The sequence below is a fragment of the Phyllobates terribilis genome, unplaced genomic scaffold (assembly GCF_046119375.1).
Source record: "Phyllobates terribilis strain yellow unplaced genomic scaffold, ASM4611937v1 Scaffold_5__5_contigs__length_657084704, whole genome shotgun sequence".
Classification (NCBI taxonomy): Eukaryota; Metazoa; Chordata; class Amphibia; order Anura; family Dendrobatidae; genus Phyllobates; species Phyllobates terribilis.
Window position 1 is genome coordinate 2506290 of NW_027362765.1, and position 25570 is coordinate 2531859.

General features: G+C 46.8%; 3 protein-coding genes across 3 annotated transcripts in view; 2 read left to right on the top strand and 1 right to left on the bottom strand.

Annotated features, from left to right (window-relative positions):
- Positions 1–9305, bottom strand: part of LOC141271696 (uncharacterized) — a 34554-nt gene extending 25249 nt beyond the window's left edge. The window contains exons 1-6 of the mRNA XM_073681772.1: positions 9245–9305; positions 3004–3138; positions 2695–2874; positions 2488–2611; positions 2307–2404; positions 2018–2108 (exon numbers count right to left, since the gene is read on the bottom strand). Coding sequence (XP_073537873.1) covers positions 2018–2108; positions 2307–2404; positions 2488–2611; positions 2695–2874; positions 3004–3081 — 571 coding nt within the window. The 5' untranslated portion in view covers positions 3082–3138; positions 9245–9305. The remainder of the gene's footprint in view (positions 1–2017; positions 2109–2306; positions 2405–2487; positions 2612–2694; positions 2875–3003; positions 3139–9244) is intronic.
- Positions 9306–9326: 21 nt separating this feature from the next.
- Positions 9327–19029, top strand: LOC141271697 (uncharacterized). The gene is made up of 2 exons (XM_073681773.1): positions 9327–9392; positions 16175–19029. The coding sequence occupies exon 2, from the start codon at positions 17521–17523 to the stop codon at positions 18712–18714; it is 1194 nt and encodes a 397-aa protein (XP_073537874.1). The 5' UTR covers positions 9327–9392; positions 16175–17520; the 3' UTR covers positions 18715–19029.
- Positions 19030–23433: 4404 nt separating this feature from the next.
- Positions 23434–25570, top strand: part of LOC141271700 (uncharacterized) — a 32465-nt gene continuing 30328 nt past the window's right edge. The window contains exon 1 of the mRNA XM_073681776.1: positions 23434–23500. The gene's annotated coding sequence lies outside the window, so the exon portion shown is untranslated. The remainder of the gene's footprint in view (positions 23501–25570) is intronic.

The following is a 25570-nucleotide window of genomic DNA, read 5'->3' on the forward strand; positions in this document are numbered from 1 at the left end:
TATTTCCAGGCTTATTATTCTTTTGTCCTATAGTCCTGCACGGCTTCCATCCTTCATCCCACAGTGGAACGCAAACTCCCCTGTTCTGGAACGCACTCCACCCACTCAGAACACAGTCTTCCTGCTGTTGGAACGCAGGACGCAGCCTCTGACATGCACGTTCTGCACCGTGGAACGCACATTCGCGCTCAGTTTCTCCAGTCACGCCTCCTATGCCTTCAGGCAATTGATAGCAGCGTATGACACGGCGTCACTTCCTGACGTCACTGCTATCCAGACACCGCCTTCTAACACTTCAGTCCACTTCCAGGAATGTTACACCAGCGGTTCACCCTGATTGGTCTCCTGGGACATTAGTTCCAGCCCTCTGACCACATATACTAGGCTTTCTCCTCCCTTGACATGGCGACCTTAGGAACCAGTGGCAGATACCATGTTCCACGCCTGTCATACTTCCTGCTCTCACTACTGGGTATGTTTCTACATATATCTGCTGGTCCCTATTGGATAATTCCCTATGGGGCTGATGTTCTTATGGCTGTTTGTCTCCCTAGATCCTGTCTTTCCACTGAGACACTGTGTCCTTCCTGCTTTTACCTTTAACTATATTCCTAGCAGTCTGGTAGGTCACACTTATTATACAGCCATTATGTGCACTCTATTGCAATGTTTTTGAATTTCAGAAATACCTTATGACAGTTTATTTCTAGTACCGTATTTTTTGGACTATAAGGAGCACTTTTTTCCTCCAAAATTTTGGAGGAAAGTGGGGGGTGCATCTTATAGTCCGATATACATAAAATACTGTGGCTGTGAGTGGTGGGGGATGTGGGGGAAGTGACAGTGACGGAGTAGCGGTGCACAGGAGGAAGCAGCCGCCTGCGGCAGCCTACACTGTGCCCACTACTAAAGAAAATTAATATTCACTGCTCCCCACGTCCATGGGCGTGGGGAGCAGTGAATATTCATTTTCCTTAATAACCGGCACACTGTGCCTGCAGCGCGGCTCCTGGTAAGTATGGCACCCTGTATGTATGGCCCCCTGTATGTATGGCCCCACTCATCCCTGTATGCATGGCCCCCCTCATCCCTGTATGCATGGTCCCCTTCATCCCTGTATGTATGGCCCCCCTCATCCCTGTAGGCATAGCCCCCCTCATCCCTGTAGGCATAGCCCCCCTCATCCCTGTAGGCATGGCCCCCCCTCATCCCTGTAGGCATGGCCCCCCCTCATCCCTGTAGGCATGGCCCCCCCTCATCCCTGTAGGCATGGCCCCCCCTCATCCCTGTAGGCATGGCCCCCCCTCATCCCTGTAGGTATGGCCCCCCTCATCCCTGTAGGTATGGCCCCCCTCATCCCTGTATGCATGGCCCCCTTCATCCCTGTATGTATGGTCCCCTCATCCAGGTATGCTTGGCATCCCCTGATCCCCCTCACGCTGCACAGAAAAAAAAAAAAACTTTCATACTCACCTTCTCTCTCCTCCAGTGCTGTGTCCAGCTCTGTGGCGGAATAGTCACCGCTCCTCACGCTGGGACTCTGTGCGTGGGGAGCAGTGAGCATTCATTCTCCCTAATAGTGCGCACGCTGTAGCCGCAGCGCGGCTCCTGCTGCGCTCGGCTGTCAGCGTCCCCACTATTAAAGGCCATGAATATTCACCACGACTTAACAGGGCATCATGACCACATTTTTTGCTTACATTTTTTTTTCTATTTTCCTCCTCTAAAACCTAGGTGCGTCTTACAGACCGAAAAATACGGTACTTTTTAAGTTTTTGTCTGATATATGTAGTTTTTAATTTTTTGGTCTTTATGCTGCAGTACACACTGATGAAGGTCTTGAGGACCAAAACAATTGTACCCGTGTTGGACTGCAATTAAATACATTAAAATTATGCCTGTTTGAGTGCCAAGTTTCATTTGCTATTTGAATGGACCCTACTTGTTCACCTATTCCAGCAGTGCTATTATCTGAGAAGAATCTGTGACTTCTCTGCATTTAGTGGTTACTACTCACCTGGGTAGTCATATGTAGGAATCTCCTCTTTACACCGCTCATCACCCCTCACATATGTCTCTGTAGTATTAATATGGGTCAGATCTTCACCCTGAAACAAATATTGTAAAAGTCACAGACAGATGAAGAAGTCACATCTATGATCAGCTCTAATCCTGCCATCTCCACCGTTCTCATTACACAAATATAAAACACATAATACTGGTGGATAAAACAAGACTGAACACAAGACCTTCACAGCCATCTACACATCATAGGGGAGACCTCAAGACATCTTCTCTCCATCTACCTGATGATCCTGAGGAATATTGGGATCTTCTTGTTTACAGTCCTGTGGAAGAAGAGGACGGGGACATCTCTCTGGTGTTGTCCTCTTACTGGACAGATCTGGAGGAGACACATACAGGGACTGAATTAATTCTTTACATACAGATAATTATAGGCTGTGTGTATTTAGTCCTGTCTATTACCTGGTGATGTGAGGGGCTGGGGAACCTCCATCATGACGTCCTTGTACAGATCTTTGTGTCCTTCTAAATACTCCCACTCCTCCATGGAGAAATAGACAGCGACATCCTGACATCTTATAGGAACCTGACACATACAATGATACCGTCATCTCCCCGATCCCTTCATAGCGTTACTGTATAATGTCCCAGCATTCCCAGCAGTGTCACCTCTCCAGTCAGCAGCTCAATCATCTTGTAGGTGAGATCTAGGGTCTTCTGGTCATTGATGTCCTCATGTATCAGGGGGTGTGGTGGAGGCCCTGTGATTGGGCTCAGGGGTCTTCCCCATCCCTCAGACATAGGGTCCTGACAGCGCTCACTAGAGGTCTTCTTCACTACTGTGTAATCCTGGTAATGGAGAGACACATTAATAAACCTCACTACAGACATTTCCAGAGTCCTCACCTCTCCAGTTCTGTCCATATGTTATTCCCATAGATAAGAATGATGTAATGTGACGTCATCAGAATCTCTCACCTCTCCAGTAAGCCAGAAGAGGATCTCTAGGGTGAGGTGTAATATCCTCTCCGCCATCTTGTCCCTGTCCATATCCATGCTTAATAGATGAATCAGAAAATTTTTCTTATTTAAAGGATCCGATATTGTAGAGACCTGAATGAGAAGAACATGAGCCGATGTAAATTCATAAAAATCCTGTGTAATAATAAAATCACTGGAGATAATAAGGGAAACATATGAGATTTACTATTTTATACTATTTAGTTTTCTTCTTTACATCTAGTAACGTTAGATCTCAGGTCTGATTCACACACAGAAGTTTGAGACATTTATAAAAGTTTGTTTGTAAGAACATCAAGATAGGAGGTATTTGATGCCAAACTCTCCATGTACAATGTATTTTTTTCTCTGGATATGATAGGAGTTTTTTAGCATTTTCATGTACCGGATTGGTGTATAAGACGACTTTTTAACCCCTGAAAATCTTCTCAAAAGTCAGAAGTCGTCTTATACGCCGGGTGTCATCGTATAGGGCGTATACTCCTATACTCCGAATGTTGGGGGTATATATATATATATATATATATATATATATATATATATAAATATATATAATGTGTGGTGTGTGGGGGGAGCGGCAGCGGTGGAGGAGCGGGGCACAGGAGGCAGCAGCCACCTGCTGCAGCCTACACTGTCCCCGCTGCTATTGAAAATGAATATTCAGTGCTCCCCATGCCCATGGGGAGCACTGAATGTTCATGCTCTTTAATAGCGGTACACAGTGTAGCCACGCTGCGGCTCCTGCTGCTGCCGGAATCGCCTGTACCGGCTGTTAAAGGACATGAATATTCAACCTCTCTCTACGCCCATGGGTGTGGGGAGGGGGTGAATATTCATGCTCTTTAATAGTGGTACACAGTGTAGCTACGCTGCGGCTCCTGCTACTGCCGGAATCACCTGTGCCGGCTGTTAAAGGACATGAATATTCAACCTCTCTCTACGCCCATGGGTGTGGGGAGGGGGTGAATATTCATGCCCTTTAATGAGCGGGCACAGGAGATAGCCGGCAGCAGCAGGAGCCGCAGCGCGGCTCCTCTGTGTACCAGCTATGAAGGAGAGTGAAGTCACTGCTCCCTGCGCACACAGTCCCGGCGTGGGGAGCAGTGACTTCCGGCAGCTGAGCTCTCCTTGTGAGCCGCGAATCGTAGTGACGTCATGCGCAGCTCACATGGAGAGATCAGTGCAGGCAGACAGGATGCAGTGCTGGAGGAGAGAGAAGAAAGTTGAGTAGGAGTGTTTATTTTTTTTTATGTGCAGCATAATGGGGATTAGGGGGACCATGCATACCAGGACAGGGATGAGGGGTGCCATGCATACCGGGACAGGGATGAGGGGTGCCATGCATACCGGGACAGGGATGAGGGGTGCCATGCATACCGGGACAGGGATGAGGGGTGCCATGCATACCGGGACAGGGATGAGGGGTGCCATGCATACCGGGACAGGGATGAGGGGTGCCATGCATACCGGGACAGGGATGAGGGGTGCCATGCATACCGGGACAGGGATGAGGGGTGCCATGCATACCAGGACAGGGATGAGGGGTCCCATGCATACCAGGACAGGGATGAGGGGTGCCATGCATACCAGGATGGAGGGGTTCCATGCATACCAGGATGGGGGATTGCCACGTATAAAAGGAAGGGGGGGGGCATATATACCAGGATGGCGGATATTGTCAGAATTGGGGGACATTACCCCTATACTAGTGTCAGCAGAAGACCCCCTCCCCCTTAAAAGTACATCGTGAACACATTTTTTTTATCTTTCCCCCATCTCTCATATCTTCCCCACCTGATCTATCTATCATAATAAACGACATCACTCTTTCCGCTGTACCGACAATCTGCTGCCTCGGAGTAACCCTTGACTCTGCCCTGTCCTTCAAACCCTACATCCAAGCTCTCGCCACCTCCTGTCGCCTCCAGCTCAAAAACATTTCCAGAATCCGTCCTTTCCTCAACTCTAACTCTACTAAACTGCTTGTGCATGCCCTCATCATCTCCCGCCTCGACTATTGCAACATCCTCCTCTGTGGCCTCCCTGCTAACACTCTCGCACCCCTCCAGTCCATCCTCAACTCCGCTGCACGACTCGTTCATCTCTCGCCTCGCTACTCCTCTGCTAAGCCCCTTTGCAAATCGCTTCACTGGCTCCTAATTGCCCAGCGCATCCAGTTCAAACTACTAACACTGACCTACAAAGCCATCCATAACCTCTCTCCTCCGTATATCTCTGAACTAATCTCCCGATATATTCCCTCACGTAACCTCCGGTCCTCCCACGACCTCCTTTTCTCCTCCACACTTATCCGTTCCTCACGCAATCGCCTCCAAGATTTCTCCCGAATATCCCCCATCCTATGGAATTCTGTGCCTCAACACGTCCGATTATCCACCACATCCGGATCCTTCAGACGGAACCTGAAAACCAATCTCTTCAAGAAAGCTTACAGCCTGCAATGACCTCGCTGCCTCCTCAACAACGCCGAAGCTACTACTACTGCAACCCCCCAACCTACTGTCTCCTCCCTATTCCCGTAGAATGTAAGCCCGCAAGGGCAGGGCCCTCTTCCCTCCGTACCAGTCTATCATTGTTACTTTGTTTACTGTAGTGATATTCTTATTTTGTATGTAACCCCCATGGAATCAATGGCGCTATATAAATTAATAATAATCATAATAATAATTTTTTGCTTACATTTTTTTCTATTTTCATCCTCTAAAACCTAGGTGAGTCTTATGGTCCGGTGCGTCTTATAGTCCAAAAAATACGGTATTTATGGTAATTTATAAGCCCTCCCTGTCTCCAAGACTATCAGGGCGGTAGCACATCCCTCTGGACCGCCCTTGTATCCTATTACTGGTACCTCCTTCTCTGCCTCTCTGATCTCGCTCCTGAGGACTGCAGTGATGAGGTGAGGGGGCGCCTCACCGGGAAAGTGTAAGTGAAGCAAGCTGCAGGCGTCCCCCTCACCTCGTCACTGTAGTCCTCAGGAGCGAGATCAGAGAGGCAGAGAAGGAGGTACCAGTAATGATACAAGGGCCAGAGGGATGTGCTACCGCTCTGATAGTCTTGGAAAAAACTGTAAAAATCACTGCACACGTAGAGAGGTATGGTATGCTTTAGGTGAAACTTTATTTAAAGGGTGATGCTTGAGGCAACTAGTGGACGTTTCGGCCAACACTTGGCCGAAACGTCCACTAGTCGCCGCAAGCATCACCCTTTAAATAAAGTTTCACCTAAAGCATACCATACCTCTCTACGTGTGCAGTGATTTTTACTGACGGAACCACTGGCTCCCTTCACTAGGACCGTGCCTTTCCACTTTGTTGAGTGCTAGCCTTCATCGTTTCCACTGATAGTCTTGGAGACAGGGAGGGCTGGACAGGCAGGGAGAGCTGACCAATCCAAGCAGGATTTGTATACAACAACCAGCCAATCGCCGGTAAGGTTCATCACTTTAAAATTACCATATTGAAATCAAATCTGATTTTTTTTTTTAATTTTTACCGTATTTGCGTTAGAAGAGGGGTAGTCTTATACGGCGAGTATATCCCAAATCCTTTATTTTAACTGGAAAAGTTGGGGTCATCTTATACACCCAGTCGTCTTATACTCCGGCAAATACGGTAGGTTTCCATATATTACATGACAAACACCCCCAAAAAATACAATTGGGGATGGAGGTAGTGTGCAGACATTATACAGTGTGTGGGTGGATGGTGGTACTAGGGGGAACAGTATACTGTGTGTGGGGGCCATGAAAGGGGCACTGTACTATGGGAGCAATACATGATTCCTTCACAAAAACACCCTAAATATAACATTTTCAAAACAACCCCACAATTTGTGAATCTTCAGGTAAATCACTATCTAACCATTTGATTAGAGCTGATATTATTAAGCTAAAGTGTCTAAACAGACTTTCTTTCAAATCCATAAAGGGGCACTTTTCAGTGTTTGTCATTCCAGAACTGTGTGAGGATTATTAGAGGTGATAGTTTTCCCACCAATTAGAAGGGACACATGTGGATATTGGTGGTTTTTACTGGCTATATTTCTGGTGTGAATTACTCAGTAAAGTGCCCTTGTGTTAAAGGGGTTGTCCACTACTTTATATGATCCCTCAATGTATTCCCCCAGGGAAGTGTTTCTCTAAATACTTTGTGGTGCCTTTTCTGCCTGTGAGCGGCGCTATCACTGGCCGCTCACAGGCATCACGTGACCTCCCGGTTCAGCCGGCTCTGACATCTGATGTCACGTCATGTTCCGGCTGCAGCAGGGGGTACTCACTTCTGTGTTCCACGGTGGATGCTGGGCTGTGGGCGGGGTTACCCTGCGCATCACACCCGGTATCCACCGCGCACTCTCCCTCTCCTCATTTACTGGGAAAGCACGCGGTGGATGCTGGGTGTGACGCACGGGGTAACCCCGCCCACAGCCCAGCATCCACTGCGGGGAGCGCGTCACTGATGTCACACCTCACTTGACGTGACATCACGTCACGTGATGCCTCTGAGCGGCCAGCGATAGCGCCGCTCAGAGGCAGAAAAGGCACAGCAAGGTATTTGCAAAAACATTCTGGGCCCTGGGGGGATAAGTTGGGGGGTTCATATAAAGTAGTGGACAATTTCTTTAAAGTGGACATTGGACAAACACCACGATCAATTACAATCAGACTGAAGGAACATGGCTCCTCTATTCGGCTCTATGAGTCTAGGATGAAATCCACTGCGGCCCCTGCAAGAAAAAGAATGAAGAAGAGCAGAAGTTTGTTGAGACCACCGTGGCCAGACATTTCTCAGAGATGGTGATAAAAGTTCTGATCTCCGATGGTCGGTGTTAGAAGAGATGACCGCAGCGGATTCACAATCACAACGCTGTAAACTTCTACAGAGACGTGTTCTGGATTTACTCCCTGGAATCACTTTCTCCCAAGGGGTTAAATGACGTCTGTAACATCAACGTATTTCTATGAAGCTTCTTCTCTGAACTTTATTCCTCTGTTGTCTGTCGGGGAGTTGTTTTCTAAAAAAAAATATTTTTGTTTGTTTTTTTTCTTTTAGTTTACTGGGTTTGTAATGGGGGTGCCTGATAGACGCTTCTCTAATACTAACTGTTACAATTGATAACAGCTGACAATACACAGCTGATGTAAACCCAAAAAATATTACCCCGGTTGCCAACATACCAGGGCAATTGGGAAGAGGCAGGCAAAGTGCCAAAATTTGTCGCATCTAATTGGATTTTCCAATTCTGGGGCTGCTGTGGACTGGTATTTTTAGGCTGGAAGGGGCCAATATCCATGGACCTTCCCAGCTGGATAATATCAGTCCCAAGCTGTTTTCTTTACCTTAGCTGGTCATCAAAAATAGGGGGGGAACTCCACATCATTTTTTTAAATGTTAGACAGCCTCAACACATGCAGGGATTGCCTGTTTGTTAGGGAATCCTCACGTGTTGAAGCTGTTTAACAGCCGCAAATCATGCAGACACAGGGACTCGAACATAATATAGGAGCGCTCCAATGATACTCAGTTGTGCTCGAGCGTGCTCGGTTAACCCCTTATCTAAAGACCATTCGCTGATCACTAGTTCTTGGCTCTTACCGAAAGACCCCCGCAATGCGATGCTCGGCCCACTGTCCTCAGAAAGTATAGTAGTTCAAGGAGAGTTGTTATAGGAGGGAGTGCTTAGATTAATGTCCACTCCCTCCCCCTAAATATTATAAAGTTGCACCCTTTAGTTCCTTATCGGAGCATGTTCTCTCATCACTACCGATAACAAGATGTGGCCGGCCAATCGCAGTAATGCCAGTAGAAAACATGGCTACAGCACTACAGTGTATGGCAGGCAATGCCCGAATGTACATTGGCCGTATAACAGACACAAGACATACGGGGGGCGGACTACAACTCCCCCGATACTCGATCCAGTAATGGAGAGATAATCACCAGTATCTACATTACTGCGCTGGAGCTAGGAGAGGAATAATGGCGCTGTGTGAGGACTTCTCTGGGCTTCTGTCCTTCATCCTGCAGTCGTCTGAATGGATCTAATGTGGACGGGAACCAGCTAAGCCGCATTCTGTCCACAGCTGTTACCTCACTGTTCACACCACACAGAGACCCCAAAAGAGTCTCCATGCTGAAGGGGTTAATGCCCCCTGCACCCAGTAATGGGGGTCTCCACATACCTCCACCTGCAGAGCCGCCACCACATATATGGCTGCTCTGTGCGCACAGGAGCTGTGATGAGGTCACAGGAGGGGAGGAGTCAGGGGTCACATGATCAGGGGCCTCAGTGGATGCAGGACTCTGCTGTGCTGGTTGTCATGGTGCTGGGTGAGCTGAAGTTTATGTGTGGGGTCAGGAGGGGTTTACAGTGTGGATGTAGCAGAGCCGCGTGTGTACGAGGTGTACGGAGCGGAGCCGCGTGTGTACGAGGCGTACGGAGCAGAGCCGCGTGTGTACGAGGTGTACGGAGCGGAGCCGCGTGTGTACTAGGTGTATGGAGCAGAGCCGCGTGTGTACGAGGTGTACGGAGCGGAGCCGCGTGTGTATGAGGTGTACGGAGCGGAGCCGCGTGTGTACGAGGTGTACGGAGCGGAGCCGCGTGTGTACGAGGTGTACGGAGCGGAGCCGCGTGTGTACGAGGTGTACGGAGCGGAGCCGCGTGTGTACGAGGTGTACGGAGCGGAGCCGCGTGTGTACGAGGTGTACGGAGCGGAGCCGCGTGTGTACGAGGTGTACGGAGCGGAGCCGCGTGTGTACGAGGTGTACGGAGCGTAGCCGCGCGTGTACGAGGTGTACGGAGCGTAGCCGCGCGTGTACGAGGTGTACGGAGCGGAGCCGCGCGTGTACGAGGTGTACGGAGCGGAGCCGCGCGTGTACGAGGTGTACGGAGCGGAGCCGCGCGTGTACGAGGTGTACGGAGCGGAGCCGCGCGTGTACGAGGTGTACGGAGCGTAGCCGCGTGTGTACGAGGTGTACGGAGCGTAGCCGCGCGTGTACGAGGTGTACGGAGCAGAGCCGCGCGTGTACGAGGTGTACGGAGCGGAGCCGCGCGTGTACGAGGTGTACGGAGCGGAGCCGCGCGTGTACGAGGTGTACGGAGCGGAGCCGCGCGTGTACGAGGTGTACGGAGCCTAGCCGCGTGTGTACGAGGGGTACGGAGCGGAGCCGCGTGTGTACGAGGCGTACGGAGCGGAGCCGCGCGTGTACGAGGCGTACGGAGCGGAGCCGCGCGTGTACGAGGTGTACGGAGGGGAGCCGCGCGTGTACGAGGTGTACGGAGCGTAGCCGCGTGTGTACGAGGTGTACGGAGCGGAGCCGCGTGTGTACGAGGTGTACGGAGCGTAGCCGCGTGTGTACGAGGTGTACGGAGCGGAGCCGCGTGTGTACGAGGTGTACGGAGCGTAGCCGCGCGTGTACGAGGGGTACGGAGCGGAGCCGGGCGTGTACGAGGCGTACGGAGCCTAGCCGCGTGTGTACGAGGGGTACGGAGCGGAGCCGCGTGTGTACGAGGCGTACGGAGCGGAGCCGCGCGTGTACGAGGCGTACGGAGCGGAGCCGCGCGTGTACGAGGTGTACGGAGGGGAGCCGCGTGTGTACGAGGTGTACGGAGCGTAGCCGCGTGTGTACGAGGTGTACGGAGCGGAGCCGCGTGTGTACGAGGTGTACGGAGCGTAGCCGCGTGTGTACGAGGTGTACGGAGCGTAGCCGCGTGTGTACGAGGTGTACGGAGCGGAGCCGCGTGTGTACGAGGTGTACGGAGCGTAGCCGCGCGTGTACGAGGGGTACGGAGCGGAGCCGGGCGTGTACGAGGCGTACGGAGCGGAGCCGGGCGTGTATGAGGCGTACGGAGCCTAGCCGCGTGTGTACGAGGGGTACGGAGCGGAGCCGCGTGTGTACGAGGCGTACGGAGCGGAGCCGCACGTGTACGAGGCGTACGGAGCGGAGCCGCGCGTGTATGAGGCGTACGGAGAGGAGCCGCGCGTGTATGAGGCGTACGGAGCGGAGCCGCGCGTGTACGGAGCGGTGTACACAGCGGAGCCATGTGTGTACAAGGTGTACGGAGCCGGGTATGTACGGCTGTATACTCCCAGGTTAGGACAGAGACACTGCGGCTCTTTATCAGACTGTAGAAGAACTGACACTGGACACTCGGTAAAACTGCGCTCGGACGTCTTAAGTTTCTCGCACAGATATTGATAACATAAGATGGAGTCAGACGAACCCTCCTACAAAACCTGATAACAAAGTCATTACTACAGGACTGGATGAGAAAGGGATTTATTCTACAAGAAACGCTGGGGCCGCAAATGAGAGAATCCGGGCCCCGTGGCTGAATACTCCGGCCCCCAGCGTGTTAGGACCAGACGGGGTCTTTGTCCCTGGAGCTTCTCTGCTCGGTATAACGAGACTCTGATCTTGTTCTTATAAAGAGGGTTGGAGTAAAATAGAAGCTGCCTGAATATGAGGACCTTGTCTGATGTCTATGTCCTTGTGTACAAAGCTATGGAGATAGCGCTATTCTCTGTATAATAGATGTGATGTCGCTGGAGCCCTAATATTTCTGTACAGGGGTCTCTGTAGTACAGTGTCAATTTTAGGATATGATCAGATATCAAAATCAAACATCAGAATGATGTTTGAGGCTAAATACCCTGTCTGACAAGTGATCCTGACAAGTGATTCTGAAAAGTGATTTTGACAAATGACTTTTACAACTGTAATAATAATGAAACTCATTGGGACTTATGCACAGACTGCAAGCAAGCCAAATTCAAATGATGTTTGATTTTGATGTGTGAGTCTGATGTGTGACTTTCTTCAAACTTCAGAATGAGAATCACAATGACTTTTAGTTACCCTGAGTATTTTCATGGTGAATCTCATAAGACAAGAAAAGCTGCCAGCTCCTATCACTTGCCTGGATAGCTCAATGGTAAGGCATCAGCCTCTGAAACTACAGTGTCATTGTTCAAATCCCACTAGGAATATTATTATTTTTAAACTATGTCTGTTTAGCACACAAACTACAGAAATTATGCAAATGTACAGTCACTTGGAAATAGATATGTAGTAAATTAGTGCCTCCCAATTTAGTTTGGCTATGTAATTTACCATGCAAATAGACAACATGTCTGAAACTCTTAGCACGTCAGGATGGCAATCAAAATGTCAGATATTAAAAGTAAAACATCCCTGTAGTTTGTGTGCTAAACAGGCATAATTTAAAAAAAATAATAGTAATATTTCTATTGGGATTTGATCTGTGACACTGTAGCTTCAGAGGCTGATGCCTTACCATTGAGCTATCCAGGCAAGTGATAGCAACTGGAAGCTTTTTTGTCTTATGAGATCAACCATGAAAATACTCCGGGTGACTAAAAGTCATTGTGATTCTGATGTTTGAAGAAAGTCACACATCAGACTCACACATCAAAATCAAATATCATTTGAATTTGAATATACCACAAAAAGAACCAGACTTTGATATAAATCATGCTAACGCCCTTATTAAGCATTTTATTTAAAAAAACAGAGTGATTACACATGCCGCAATTTTTGTGAAAAAGTATAAATCCATTTATTTTACATATATGCTGACAAACAATTAAAAACAGTTATTTAACAGACAGTGAACCGTAGTAAATGATGAACTGATCAATTGGGGTGGTTTGCAGGTTTACAAGTGTATATCCTGAGTGGCATTAACATCAATCAAATCACATTGCAGTAAACAGTTTAACACCAGTCTTTTTTAGTAATCAGAAGGGCTTTATCTTCCCCTCTCCACGGGAGGTAGCAAACAGCAGGCAGAGAAAAAAAACAGTCACAGTTTAACAGCACATTATATACATATCTCAGTCTATGCCTCGAGTGCAATCATGAATGCAGGCTGCAAACTATCAGTGCTCATGTACCCAGTACACAGTTACCCTGTGCTGAAATCTCAAACCCCAGCTAGTGTCACCTCACTGAATCAAGCAAGAATATCTCATTTTGCGGTGTTGAATCATGTATTACATGCTATTACCGGTCAGGAAGGCTGTTAGGACCCACTTACCACGTGACCCCTGGCCCCAATGCGCATTTCGCACTAGCTTCCTCAAGGGGGCGTGGCTATTTGAATTTGGCTTGCTTGCAGTCTGTGCATAAGTCCCAATGAGTTTCAATCAGGTTTGCACTGAAAATAATATAACTCTTAGGTCCTACTTCAACTGAGTTATTAGCTCAGTGGTTAGTGCACTGGTGTCTGGATACAGAATTTGGGGTTCAAGTCCCAACAGTGACTTTTTATTATTATTATTACAGTTGTAAAAGTCACTTAAAATCACTTGTCAGAATCACTTGTCAGACAGGGTATTTAGCCTCAAACTGACATCATTCTGATATCTGATCATGTCATAAAATGGACACTGTACATGTGTGTGATGTCGCTCCTCTCCTCCCTTTCTGGGTGTTTGTAACAGGATAAGGGAGGATGAAATTTAGGATCACAGTGTGGAGCCATTTTGTTGGTGACTGCCAGTGATACTGACAAGTATAGTGTCACCGAGGACGGCCGGCCGCGCCAATTCTGTTAGTGCTGCTCTCTGTATCATAAGCTGCGGTTAGATACTGTCGTTGTAGTCCTTCCAAGAATTTGGATTGAGATAATTATCTCCAAATCTGCCATTTTTGGTTCAAATTAAATAAATGAATACGATGCATCGGATAAATAAAATAACACACAGCCAGTGTCTGAGTGTACAATTATTGTCTGCCTTCAGAACCCAAGCAACAAGTATTTTATTACACCCCCAGAAGAAAGGGGTGGCTAACATTGCCTAAGAAAGAAAGTATTTTAATTGGAAATAACAGTCCTTGAAAGCAGCTCTGTCCAATTTACTATACTTTTAAAAACAAAGGAAAGCTTAACACGAAGACAGCTCTATATTTCATACAATGCCGTGTTATCACTTTTATGAGTAACACTTATAAGACTAATATTAAAATATAAAATTATCAAATATATATATACGGTATTTTTCAGACCATAAGACACACTTTTTTCCCCCAATATTTGGGAGGAAAATTGGGGGTGCGTCTTATGGTCCGAACGTTACCTACGGTGGTGGTGAAGTGGGATTGCAGGGCCCTCCAGGATCGCGGTGGTTGTAGCAGCGGCAGCAGAGGTGAGGCAGAGCGGCTGGGGCCGGGACCTGTGCCCGGCCGGTACAGGGGCTGGGGCCAGTGTCGGGCTGTGAGCGTCGTTGGGTGGCGAGGCAGTGCGGCCTGCGCAGGTTTCCGGTGTGCGCAGCCATCTTTCTAGAGCTGTGATCTACAGGAAAATGGCCGCCCGAGCCGGCGCATGCGCAGACCGTAGCTCTGGCGGCCATTTTCCTGTAGATCACAGCTCTAGGAAGATGGCCGCGCACACCGGAAACCTGTGCAGTCCGCACTGATTCGCCGCTCACTGCCCGGCACCTGCCGCAGCCCGGTACAGGCACCAGCCCGAGGTCCCGGCCTCAGCACGGTACAGGCCCCAGTCCAAGGCCCCGGGCTCAGTCCGCTACAGGCCCCAGCCCGAGGCCCCGGCCTCAGCCCCAGCCACAGGCCTCAGCCACAGGCCTCAGCCCCAGCAATCGGCCAGGCTGAGGGCCTCAGCCAGGCACAGGCTCCACAGCATCTGACCTCTTCTGCTGCAGCCGCCGACTTCCTGAGGGACCCTGCCTCCTGTGACCCTCGCTTCACTGCCCCCCAGGTAAGATACCATACCTATTCAGACTATAAAATGGACCCCCATCTTATAAAAAATATTTTTTTCTATTTTCCACCCCAAAATATAAGGGTGCATCTTATAGTCCAAAAAAATACGGTAGGTAGATTTAATTGTCTAAAATAATAATCAAATCAAAGTATAAATATTTACCATAACAATACGGAGTGTTACACACAGTGGGATTATTCACAGCACATGATACACTACACATATCTAGATATAGGGCTCAGTGTAGTGTATCACATGATGGGATTAGATACACCAGTCCGGGGCGTATTGCACACAATGATGGGATTAGATACACCGGTCCGGGGCTTATTGCACACAATGACGGGATTAAATACACCGGTCTGGGGAATATCGCACATTTTGTTGGTGACCGCCAGCGATACTGACAAGTACAGTGTCACTGAGGACGGCCGGCAGAGCTGATCCTGATAGATGGTGCTGCTCGCTGTATCATAAACTGGGGTTAGATATGTGGACTGTATCACATGCGCGATTAGATACGCTTAGAGTAACACATGCTGCTATTAGATACAGGACTAAGTGTAGTCCTGTATGGGATTAGATATTGAGCTCAGCAGAGTGTATCATACAGGATGGGATTAGATACAGTTTCTAATGTATGGAGCAGGGTCAAACCTTACACCACTGCTCCCATAGAAGTGAACGGAGCGGGGTCACACATTACATCACTACTCCCATAGAAGTGGACAGAGAGGGGTCACTATTGAGGGGTTTGTACTTTTCTAGGGGTACAACAACAGTTTCATGTACCATACCATCCACAGTCTGCTGGTATTGTGGAAAGGATGAATAGGACAATAAAATCCAGAATTGCCAAAATGTTATTGGACAAAGGTCATACTTGGGTGGATGCAGTACCTTTTGTACTGTTGAGTGTTTGAGGAACAACTTCCTCCACATCTCAGTTTACTCCTTTTGAACTAATGTCAGGAAGGAAAATGCCATTGATTTTCCCACATGAACCATTTTTGTCCACACCTCAAAAAGATGCTGTTGCAAGGTTCAAATGGTTGCAATTGTTGCAGGAAAACTTGAAAACCATTCTTCCACATCCTGCATCAAGAATGCAGAGGATGGAGCCACCATATGAATCCAAATTCAAAAAAGGGGCTCTAGTCATGATAACAACTTTCAGGAAGAATGGACCTTGGGAAAGTAACTGGGAAGGTCCATTTGAAATAATCGACACCATGGGATGAGTTATGATCCTAGTGCAACCAGCATCCAACATGGTTAAAACTACCCGCAGACAACAAAAATTGTGGGAACATGTTGATCAATGCAAATTGTATATTGCAAAATAATGATACTGCATTTCTTTTAGGAAGAAATGGATTCCAATAAGAGCTGGAATATGGAATACCATGTCCTTTATGGAAGGGATTCAACACCAATCCTTCAAGAAAAGAAAAAGTTTCCCAGGAAAAGCTATTATCTGATGGGAACCACATTTCTGCTACTTTGTACTGTTTCAATTGTAATCTACGCAGAAGACATTTTATATCATGGAACAAATACTAGTGAAGTGGATGGACATATCAAAGGAACTTTACATTCACGGAAACCAAGAGGATCAAGTCTACAAAATCTAATAGATGAAGACATACCGGACGATTCAGTAGATATTACTGGAAACATTTGCATGGGTTATGGTGTAAAATGCGGTATTGAGCTACACTTCATACACGTCACTTAATATTACATGCTACCATAGGACCTAAGTCTAAATTTACACAGTTGCAAGGAGATTATATACATAATAAGACAGGCACATGGGAATGCAATCCTACAGATGTGTTATACTGGAATATAGAGATAAGAGGTGAAGAGAAAGCTGTGTGGCCGGGTGATATTACTAATGATATGATCACAAAAGGGACAGTTAGAACATCCGAAACAGAGATTGTGTTAAAGACACAACTTTTGGGGAAAATTTTGGATCCTTCATTACTTTCTATTACAGAAGGAGATGAAGATTGGGTAAAAACATGGAATTTCCAGATAACCAGAGAATCAGTACAAGTATCTGTAGTTTTTACAGTAACAAGTACTATCGCTCCAGAAGTAAGGGTTGCACCACAAGCAATACATCGTCATGAAAATATGGCTCCTCTTTTATTGAAATGCAACACAAGGTTAGAGTTACCTCCCGAGTCTTTGTTAAAATGGACCAGAAACAAATTATTTTTGGGAAGTTTTTCAAATGGTCCAACAAATGTTATACACAGAGGTCAATATGGGAATGTGAGATGGTTGGATAAGAATTTAGTTTTTTCTCTAGATAATCCATCTCCTAAGGATTCTGGACTTTACCAGTGTTGCGTTTTAACTAAAAATAATTATAAACAATGTAAAGATGTAAATGTTTGGTCAGCAGTAGATAATGTATGTACACAGACAAGGTTTCAACCATCTACTCCTTTCCAAATCAATCGATTCCAATCTAAACCTCTATTAAGGGATGGAGTGTTGATGACTATGGTCTGGACTTTTAACATGTCTAGTTGGAAAATCTCATCCAGATATCCCCAGTGTCAGTCACATCTCATCAACATGGAAATGGGAATAGAACAATGGTTTGGGAAAAGAATTTCAACACAGGTTAGAAGAGGTGGATATTAGAAGGTATTTTGGGGGGGATTAGGAACAGTGGGAAGTTTAATTAACACTATGAACATTCATACACTTAAATCAGATTTGGAAAATATTGGGTATATTGGAGGTAAAGGGGTAAAAATTCAGAAAAGTTTGCATCAACTCCTTGAGAAGATGATTTTGAACACGGCTGCTGTGTTGGGATCTTCAGTGTCACATCTACAAGATGCTACTTTAGCTCTAATAGAAAGTGAGCAGGAATCCCAAGTGGCCACAGCATGTCTAGAAATTCAGATTGAATATTCCACCAATCTGAAAATGATTGCACAAGCATTGCAAAGTGGAATTACCCTTTTAGGAATAATGAGAAATTTGCCTACAGAATATAATTTTGCGTTAAATCACACAGATTTGTGGGTAAATAAGTGGTTAGGATGTGAACAGAACATTTATGTAGGAACATCACTAATCCCAATATCAGGAAGAGAAGAAACCATGGTTCCTATTACTGTTCTGGGAATTCCTGTTAGTAATACACAATTGCTGTATTATCCATTACAGGACACAGATTTTGCATTTGATGGTACAAACACGGAACAATTAGACATTTCTTCATGCTTACATTTCGTTTCTAAGGTAATGTGTCTACCTGGACAGGATAAAGTCATTTATAACTCGTGTTTCCATAATCATACCTCATGTCATGCCAGAGTTGAGAATGTACACACGATACATGACTTGGTGACTCCAATAAGCTCGAACAAAATTTGTTTCCAGGTTATGTCCGAAAAAGAAGTTGTTTCTGCATTCTTCTCATCTTGTGTACATGCTGAAAATCTGACAATAGGTTTAGATTGTATGGAGGGAAGTGTGAAAACTATCTCCAAGAAGGAAGGAAGTATTAATATTACATCAATAGGGACAAGAAATCTGAAAATCTTTCCGATACAGTTCAATTTGTCACAAATAAATAATTTCCCTTGGGATATGTGGACAAATGAGATAAAGAAAGACAAAGGTTTGTTAACAAAACAACTAAAAGAAGCTGAGATTGTATTCAGACATGAACAAGGTCATTTAAGTGATATTGAACATGAGTGGACAAGTATGTCAGGCTCATCTTGGTGGAAAAATCTAGGAAGATCAGTAACAAGTTGGTCACAGTCTTCAGCAAAAATGGCAGCAGGTAATGTATTAACAAATCCAATCATAATCATATTTATTTTGGTCTTGCTGTGCATTTTTTTATCAGATTTTTATTATGTGTAAAATTAAGAAAATATACAAAAAAGATAAAGACAGAAATTAAAACGATGATACTTTAAGAGAAATGTTAAAATAAAAAAATATAACTTTTTGATTTTAATTTTTATTTTTAATTTAGAAGATTTTTGGGAACTCAGATGACATTCAATACAGGTGTTGATACAAGGTTTTCAGAATAAAGAATGAATGTGATACAAATGATGAGAGAATGAGTTTAGGATTGATTATGATATTTTTTAAATCATAATCGGGGGGACTGTAAAATATTAATTTCTTATGATAGAAAAATATACATAAGCTTTAACTTGCTTAGGCTCTAACCATGCTTAGATTCAAATATAGAGAAAGACTGGAGTTATTCTGGTAGAAACCTGTTAATTTTGTCAAACCTATAGGACTCTTGTCTATATGGGTTATTTGGGGATAACTAATGATCCTTAAAGGTCACTAGCCATATGTTTAAAATATACCAACAAGAGGTGATGTGCACGTAGCCAAAATGCATATGTCACAAGTTACTAGTTTTGTTCTAATATGATAGAAGCTACTAATATATCAGCAAGTCACCATATTGGGTTATGAAACTGTAAAAATATTCTCCAATGTATGTCTATGAGGCAAGATGGTATATAAGGAGAGCCGGACATGAATGGGGGAGATCACTCATTCCTCGAGTATCTCCAACACGGATCATGCTTCTATACTGGATACGTAAGAACCTATAATTGTTTCCTTTCTCTCTTCTAACCTGATACTTCTTTTTGTGTGCTATGAAATATATTTCTTCATTTTTGTAATCACTTTTGAATGAACATTAAATAAGCTTTTGTTTTATCCACACAATTCAAGATTGTTTTCCTCTCTATTCTCACAGTACCCTTACCTAAAGTAAGGAAGTGTTAGTTTTTCTAACACCAACCAACAACCTTTTCACACTGCTCTGGCTTCAAGAGTGGTATTACACAGCCCCCTAGAAATTGGGACAGGAAGGTAGTTCGACATGATGTGGGTGCCTGTTGTGCTCCCTCAGCAGGAGCAGTTTCATGTTGCCCACGGCTTTGGCGTGCATGTCCACTTCCCCCTCCCTTGCTACGCGCCTTGCCCATTTTAAATAGAGTTTAATATTTGTCACGTTGCCAAAAATGTCTGTATTATTATCGCAGTAATATAGGATCACGTCTGATGACCACGGTTTTATGCGGTGACCTGGGAGTCAGAGATGCTTCCAGGGGTCTTCCCCATGCTGTTTCCATGTCTTTTCAGCACTGTATGCATGTGTCTGATGATGTCTCACACACTACATAGCCTGATAAGGTTGTAAAATGTTAAAATGTCATTTACCGGTGAATGTATTTTTCACACTTGAAAGTAATGCAAAAACGCATCAAAAACGCTTTGTGTGAACATAGCCCAAGGGTTCCTTAACATATTTCCCAGGAAAATCCATTTTGGTTTCGTTTTTGTTTGTTTTATTGTGAGTCTGTAAAAGTGGTGTAATACCTCTGACAACATTGTTGACAGCAGTGACCTGGGAGTCTGAAATGCTTCTAGGGGTCTTCCCCATGCTGTTCCCATTGACTTGGGCAATTTTTAGGCCCCCTGCAGGCGCTGGAAAAATGCTTGAGTTTCCCATAGACTTACATTGGGCTTGTTGCTCGGGTCCAGCACCAAAGCATTCCAATTTGCTCGACTCAAGCACCCGAGCATTTTAGTGCTCGCTCATCACTACTGTTTCATTTTAACTCCAGATTAGTGGCCTGCAGAGCTGAAATCATGAAGATTCACTGTCCAAATATTTCTGGACCTACCTGTATTCATATATGTACACTATATGGACAATTATTGCATATCTTGCCCCCACCCCACAAAACAAATCCCAAAATGTTCTCCTGCCCCTTTTCCTAACTCCCAATCCCAAAATAGACAAGGACATTCGGAGTTGCCAATCCTCCCTCTTTTGTAGACTAGTGGAGATAAAGCATCTTCAGCCTCGGCTCTTTACTTCCTACAGACAACATGGTGGGAAAATGAACCACTTTTTATAATCAGTTATTTTTTATCACATTTTTTTAAAGGCAAATTACAATAAAATGCCCCTAATCCCTTTTTCTCCGTCTCCCAATCCATAATGCTGGGGTAAGATTATCTCTACAGAGACCCCTGTACAGGAATATTAGGGCTCCAGTGACATCACATCTATTATACAGAAGAATAGCGCTATCTCCATAGCTCTGTACACAAGGACATAGAGATCAGACAAGGTCCTCATATTCAGGCAGCTTCTATTTTACTCAAACCCTCTTTATAAGAACAAGATAAGAGTCTCATTATACCGAGTAGAGAAGCTCCAGGGACAAATAATAATAATAATTTTTATTTATATAGCGCCAACATATTCCGCAGCACTTTACAATTAAGCGGGGACATGTACAGGCAATAAATTCAATACAAGGTGAGACAGTTTAACAGTTACATCAGCAAGCTTACATTCTACAAGGAAATGGGGGGACACAATAGGTAGAAAGTGCTTGTTATTTCAGGTCTGGCAATTATAATAGGTCGGGATTATCATATAAGGCTGTATGATCCGGTCATCAGCTTGTATGTTCAAGTGCAATACTCAAATACCGAGTGCTGTTATCGTGTGCATGGAGGGTGTAGAGACAGATGAACAGTGGGGGGCAGATTCTGAATAGTATTTAGGAGGGAACAGGGGAAAGTTAGTTTACTGAGTATTTGAGGTGGTAGGCTTGTTTAAAGAGATGGGTTTTTAAAGCGCGCTTGAAGACATCGGGGCTAGGCATCAATCGGATCGTCTGGGGTAGAGCATTCCAGAGAACTGGCGCAGCACGAGAGAAGTCTTGGAGACGGAGGTGCGAGGTTCGGATTATGGGGGATGTTAGTCTTAGGTCATTTGTGGAACGAAGGGAACGTGTAGGATGATAGACTGAGATGAAAGAGGAGATATAAGGTGGTGCAGAACTGTGGAGAGCTTTGTGGGTGAGAGCAATGAGTTTATATCCGAAATACGACCCTGGCTGTCGCATTCAGGACAGATTGGAGAGGGGAAATTTTGGTAAGAGGGATACCGATCAGGAGAGAGTTGCAGTAATCCAGACGAGAGTGAACAAGAGCGACAGTAAGAGTTTTAACAGTTTCAAAAGTGAGAAAAGATCGGATTCTAGAGATGTTTTTAAGATGCAGGTGACAAGAGCGAGTGAGTGATCAGATATAGGGAGTAAAGGAAAGGTTAGTGTCGAATATGACCCCAAGGCAGCAGGCGTGCTGCTTGAGAGTTATGGTTGAACCCTCCAAGGTAATTTCGATGTTAGGTAGAGTTAGGTTAGTAGAGGGGGGAAACACAAGACCCCGTCTGCTCCTAACACGCTGGGGGCCAGGAGTATCCAGCCACAGGGCCCGGATTCTCTCATTTGTGGCCCCAGCGTTTCTTGTAGAATAAATCCCTTTCTCATCCAGTCCTGTAGTAATGACTTTGTTATCAGGTTTTGTAGGAGGGTTCGTCTGACTCCATCTTATGTTATCAATATCTGTGCGAGAAGCAAGAGCGCAGTTTTACCGAGTGTCCAGTGTCAGTTCTTCTACAGTCTGATAAAGAGCCGCGGTGTCTCAGCCTGAACCTGGCAGTATACAGCTGTATACAGTGTACATACAGGGCTCTGTACACACACGGCTCTGTACACACACGGCTCCGCTCCATACGCCTCATACACACACAGCTCAGCTCCGTACACCTCGTACACGCGCGGCTCCTCTCCACACGCCTCTCGTACACACACGATTCCGCTCCGCACGCCTCGTACACACAAGGCTCCGCTCCGCACACCTCGTACACACACGGCTCGGGTCCGTACACCTTGTACACGCATGACTCCGCTCCGTACGCCTCGTACACATGGCTCCACCTTGTACACACGGCTCCGCTCCATACGCCTCGTACACACACGGCTCCGCTACACACGCCTCGTACACACGGCTCCGCTCCGCACACCTCGTACACACGGCTCCGCTCCGCACACCTCGTACACACGGCTCCGCTCCGCACACCTCGTACACACGGCTCCGCTCCGCACGCCTCGTACACACACGGCTCTGCTCCATACACCTCGTACACACGTGGCTCTGCTCCGTACACCTCGTACACACGCGGCTCTGCTCCGTACACCTCGTACACACGCGGCTCTGCTCCGTACACCTCGTACACACGCGGCTCTGCTCCGTACACCACGTACACACGCGGCTCCGCTCCGTACGCCTCGTACACAAGTCTCCGCTCCGCACACCTCGTACACACGTCTCCGCTCCGCACGCCTCGTACACACATGGCTCTGCTCCGTACACCTCGTACACACGCGGCTCCGCTCCGTACACCTCGTACACACGCGGCTCCGCTCCGTACGCCTCGTACACACGCGGCTCCACTCTGTACACCTCGTACACACGCGGCTCTGCTCCGTACGCCTCGTACACACGCGGCTCCGCTCCGTACGCCTCGTACACACACGGCTCTGCTCCGTACACCTCGTACACACACGGCTCTGCTCCGTACACCTCGTACACACACGGCTCTGCTACATCCACACTGTAAACCCCTCCTGACCCCACACATAAACTTCAGCTCATCCAGCACCATGACAACCAGCACAGCAGAGTCCTGCATCCACTGAGGCCCCTGATCATGTGACCCCTGACTCCTCCCCTCCTGTGACCTCATCACTGCTCCTGTGCGCACAGAGCAGCCATATATGTGGTGGCGGCTCTGCAGGTGGAGGTATGTGGAGACCCCCATTACTGGGCCCAGGGGGCATTAACCCCTTCAGCACGGAGACTCTTTTGGGGTCTTGTGTTGCCCCTTTATAAGAATCATAAGGTTTTTGTTCTGTTCCCTGTAATAGATACATTCGACCCAACTATGGAGACAGGAAGGAGGAAACGTATTGTTCTCATAGTACAGGACCCCTTTACTGGCCCCACAGTGTAATGCCCCCATTATGCCCCTTATGCAGGATGTATGATGCCCCCACACAGTGTAATGCCACCATTATGCCCCTTATGCAGGATGTATGATGCCCCCACACAGTGTGATGCCCCCATTATGCCCCTTATACGGTATGTATGATGCCCCCACACAGTGTAATGCCCCCATTATGCCCCTTATACAGTATGTATGATGCCCCCACACAGTGTAATGCCCCCATTATGCCCCTTATACGGTATGTATGATGCCCCCACACAGTGTAATGCCCCCATTATGCCCCTTATACAGTATGTATGATGCCCCCACACAGTGTAATGCCCCTTATTATTATTATTATTATTATTATTATAGCACCATTCATTCCATGGCACTTTACATGTGAAAGGGGTATACAAAGCACAAGCAATTACAATAATCTTGAACAAAACGTGACAGCGACTGGTACAGGAGGAGAGAGGACCCTGCCCGTGAGGTCTCACAGTCTACAAGCGATGGGTGAGGATACAGTAGGTGAGGGTAGTGCTGGTCGTGCAGCGGTATTTGTGGAGTGGTGGTTACTGCAGGTGGTAGGCTTGTCGGAAGAGGTGGGTCTTCAGGCTCTTTTTGAAGGTTTCCATGGTCGACGAGAGTCTGATGTGTTGGGGTAGAGAGTTCCAGAATAGGGGGGGAAGCACGGGAGAAATCTTGTATACGGTTGTGGGAGGAGGAGATAAGAGGGGAGTAGAGAAGGAGATCTTGTGAGGATCGGAGGTTGCGTGCGGGTATGTACCGGGAGACTAGGTCAGAGATATATGGAGGAGACAGGTTGTGAATGGCTTTGTATGTCATGGTTAGGGTTTTGAACTGGAGTCTCTGGGCAATGGGGAGCCAGTGAAGAGATTGACAGAGAGAAGAGGCCGGGGAATAGCGGGGGGACAGGTGGATTAGTCGGGCAGCAGAGTTTAGGATGGATTGGAGGGGTGCGAGAGTGTTGGAAGGGAGGCCACAGAGCAGGAGGTTGCATTAGTCAAGGCCGAAGATGATGAGGGCGTGCACTAGTGTTTTTGCAGATTCATGGTTGAGGCATGTGCGGATCCGGGAGATATTTTTGAGTTGGAGTCGGCAGGAAGTGGAAAGGGCTTGGATATGTTGTTCCTATGAAGGAGAGTTCAGAGTCCAGGGTTACCCCAAGGCAGAGTTGATGGACTGGGGAGAGTGGGCAGCCATTGACTATGATGGATAGGTCAGTTGGGGGGTTTGAATGAGATGGCGGAAAGATGATGAATTCTGTTTTGTCCATGTTAAGTTTTAGAAATCTAGCAGAGAAGAAGGATGAAATAGCAGACAGACATTGTGGGATTTTGGTTAGTAAGGAGGTGATATCGGGTCCAGAGAGGTAGATCTGTGTGTTGTCAGCATAGAGGTGATAATAAAAGCCATGAGACTCTATGAGCTGTCCCAGGCCGAAGGTGTAGATGGAGAAGAGCAGGAGTCTTAGAACTGAACCTTGGGGGACACCGACAGATAGGGGGCGAGATGAGGAGGTGGTCTGTGAGTGAGAGTCACTGAATGTCCTGTCTGTTAGGTATGAGGAGATCCAGGATAGGGCCAAGTCTGTGATGCCGAGAGATGAGAGATGTAATGCACACGCCCGGGCTGAGCGGCGTGTGCGTGTGATTGTAGTGATTCCACTGGACCGTGCCGGAGAGTGAATGCCTGGAGGGGCGTAACTAGGTATTCACCCGATCCGACCAGGGTCGCACGACGGCATACGACGCCAGTGCACCAAGGAGGAACCGAGCAGAGGGACCAGGTGCTACTTCAGGACAAGCCCCGGACACGGCTGTTGACCCACACAGGGGAATACAGGAACAGACTGGTAGG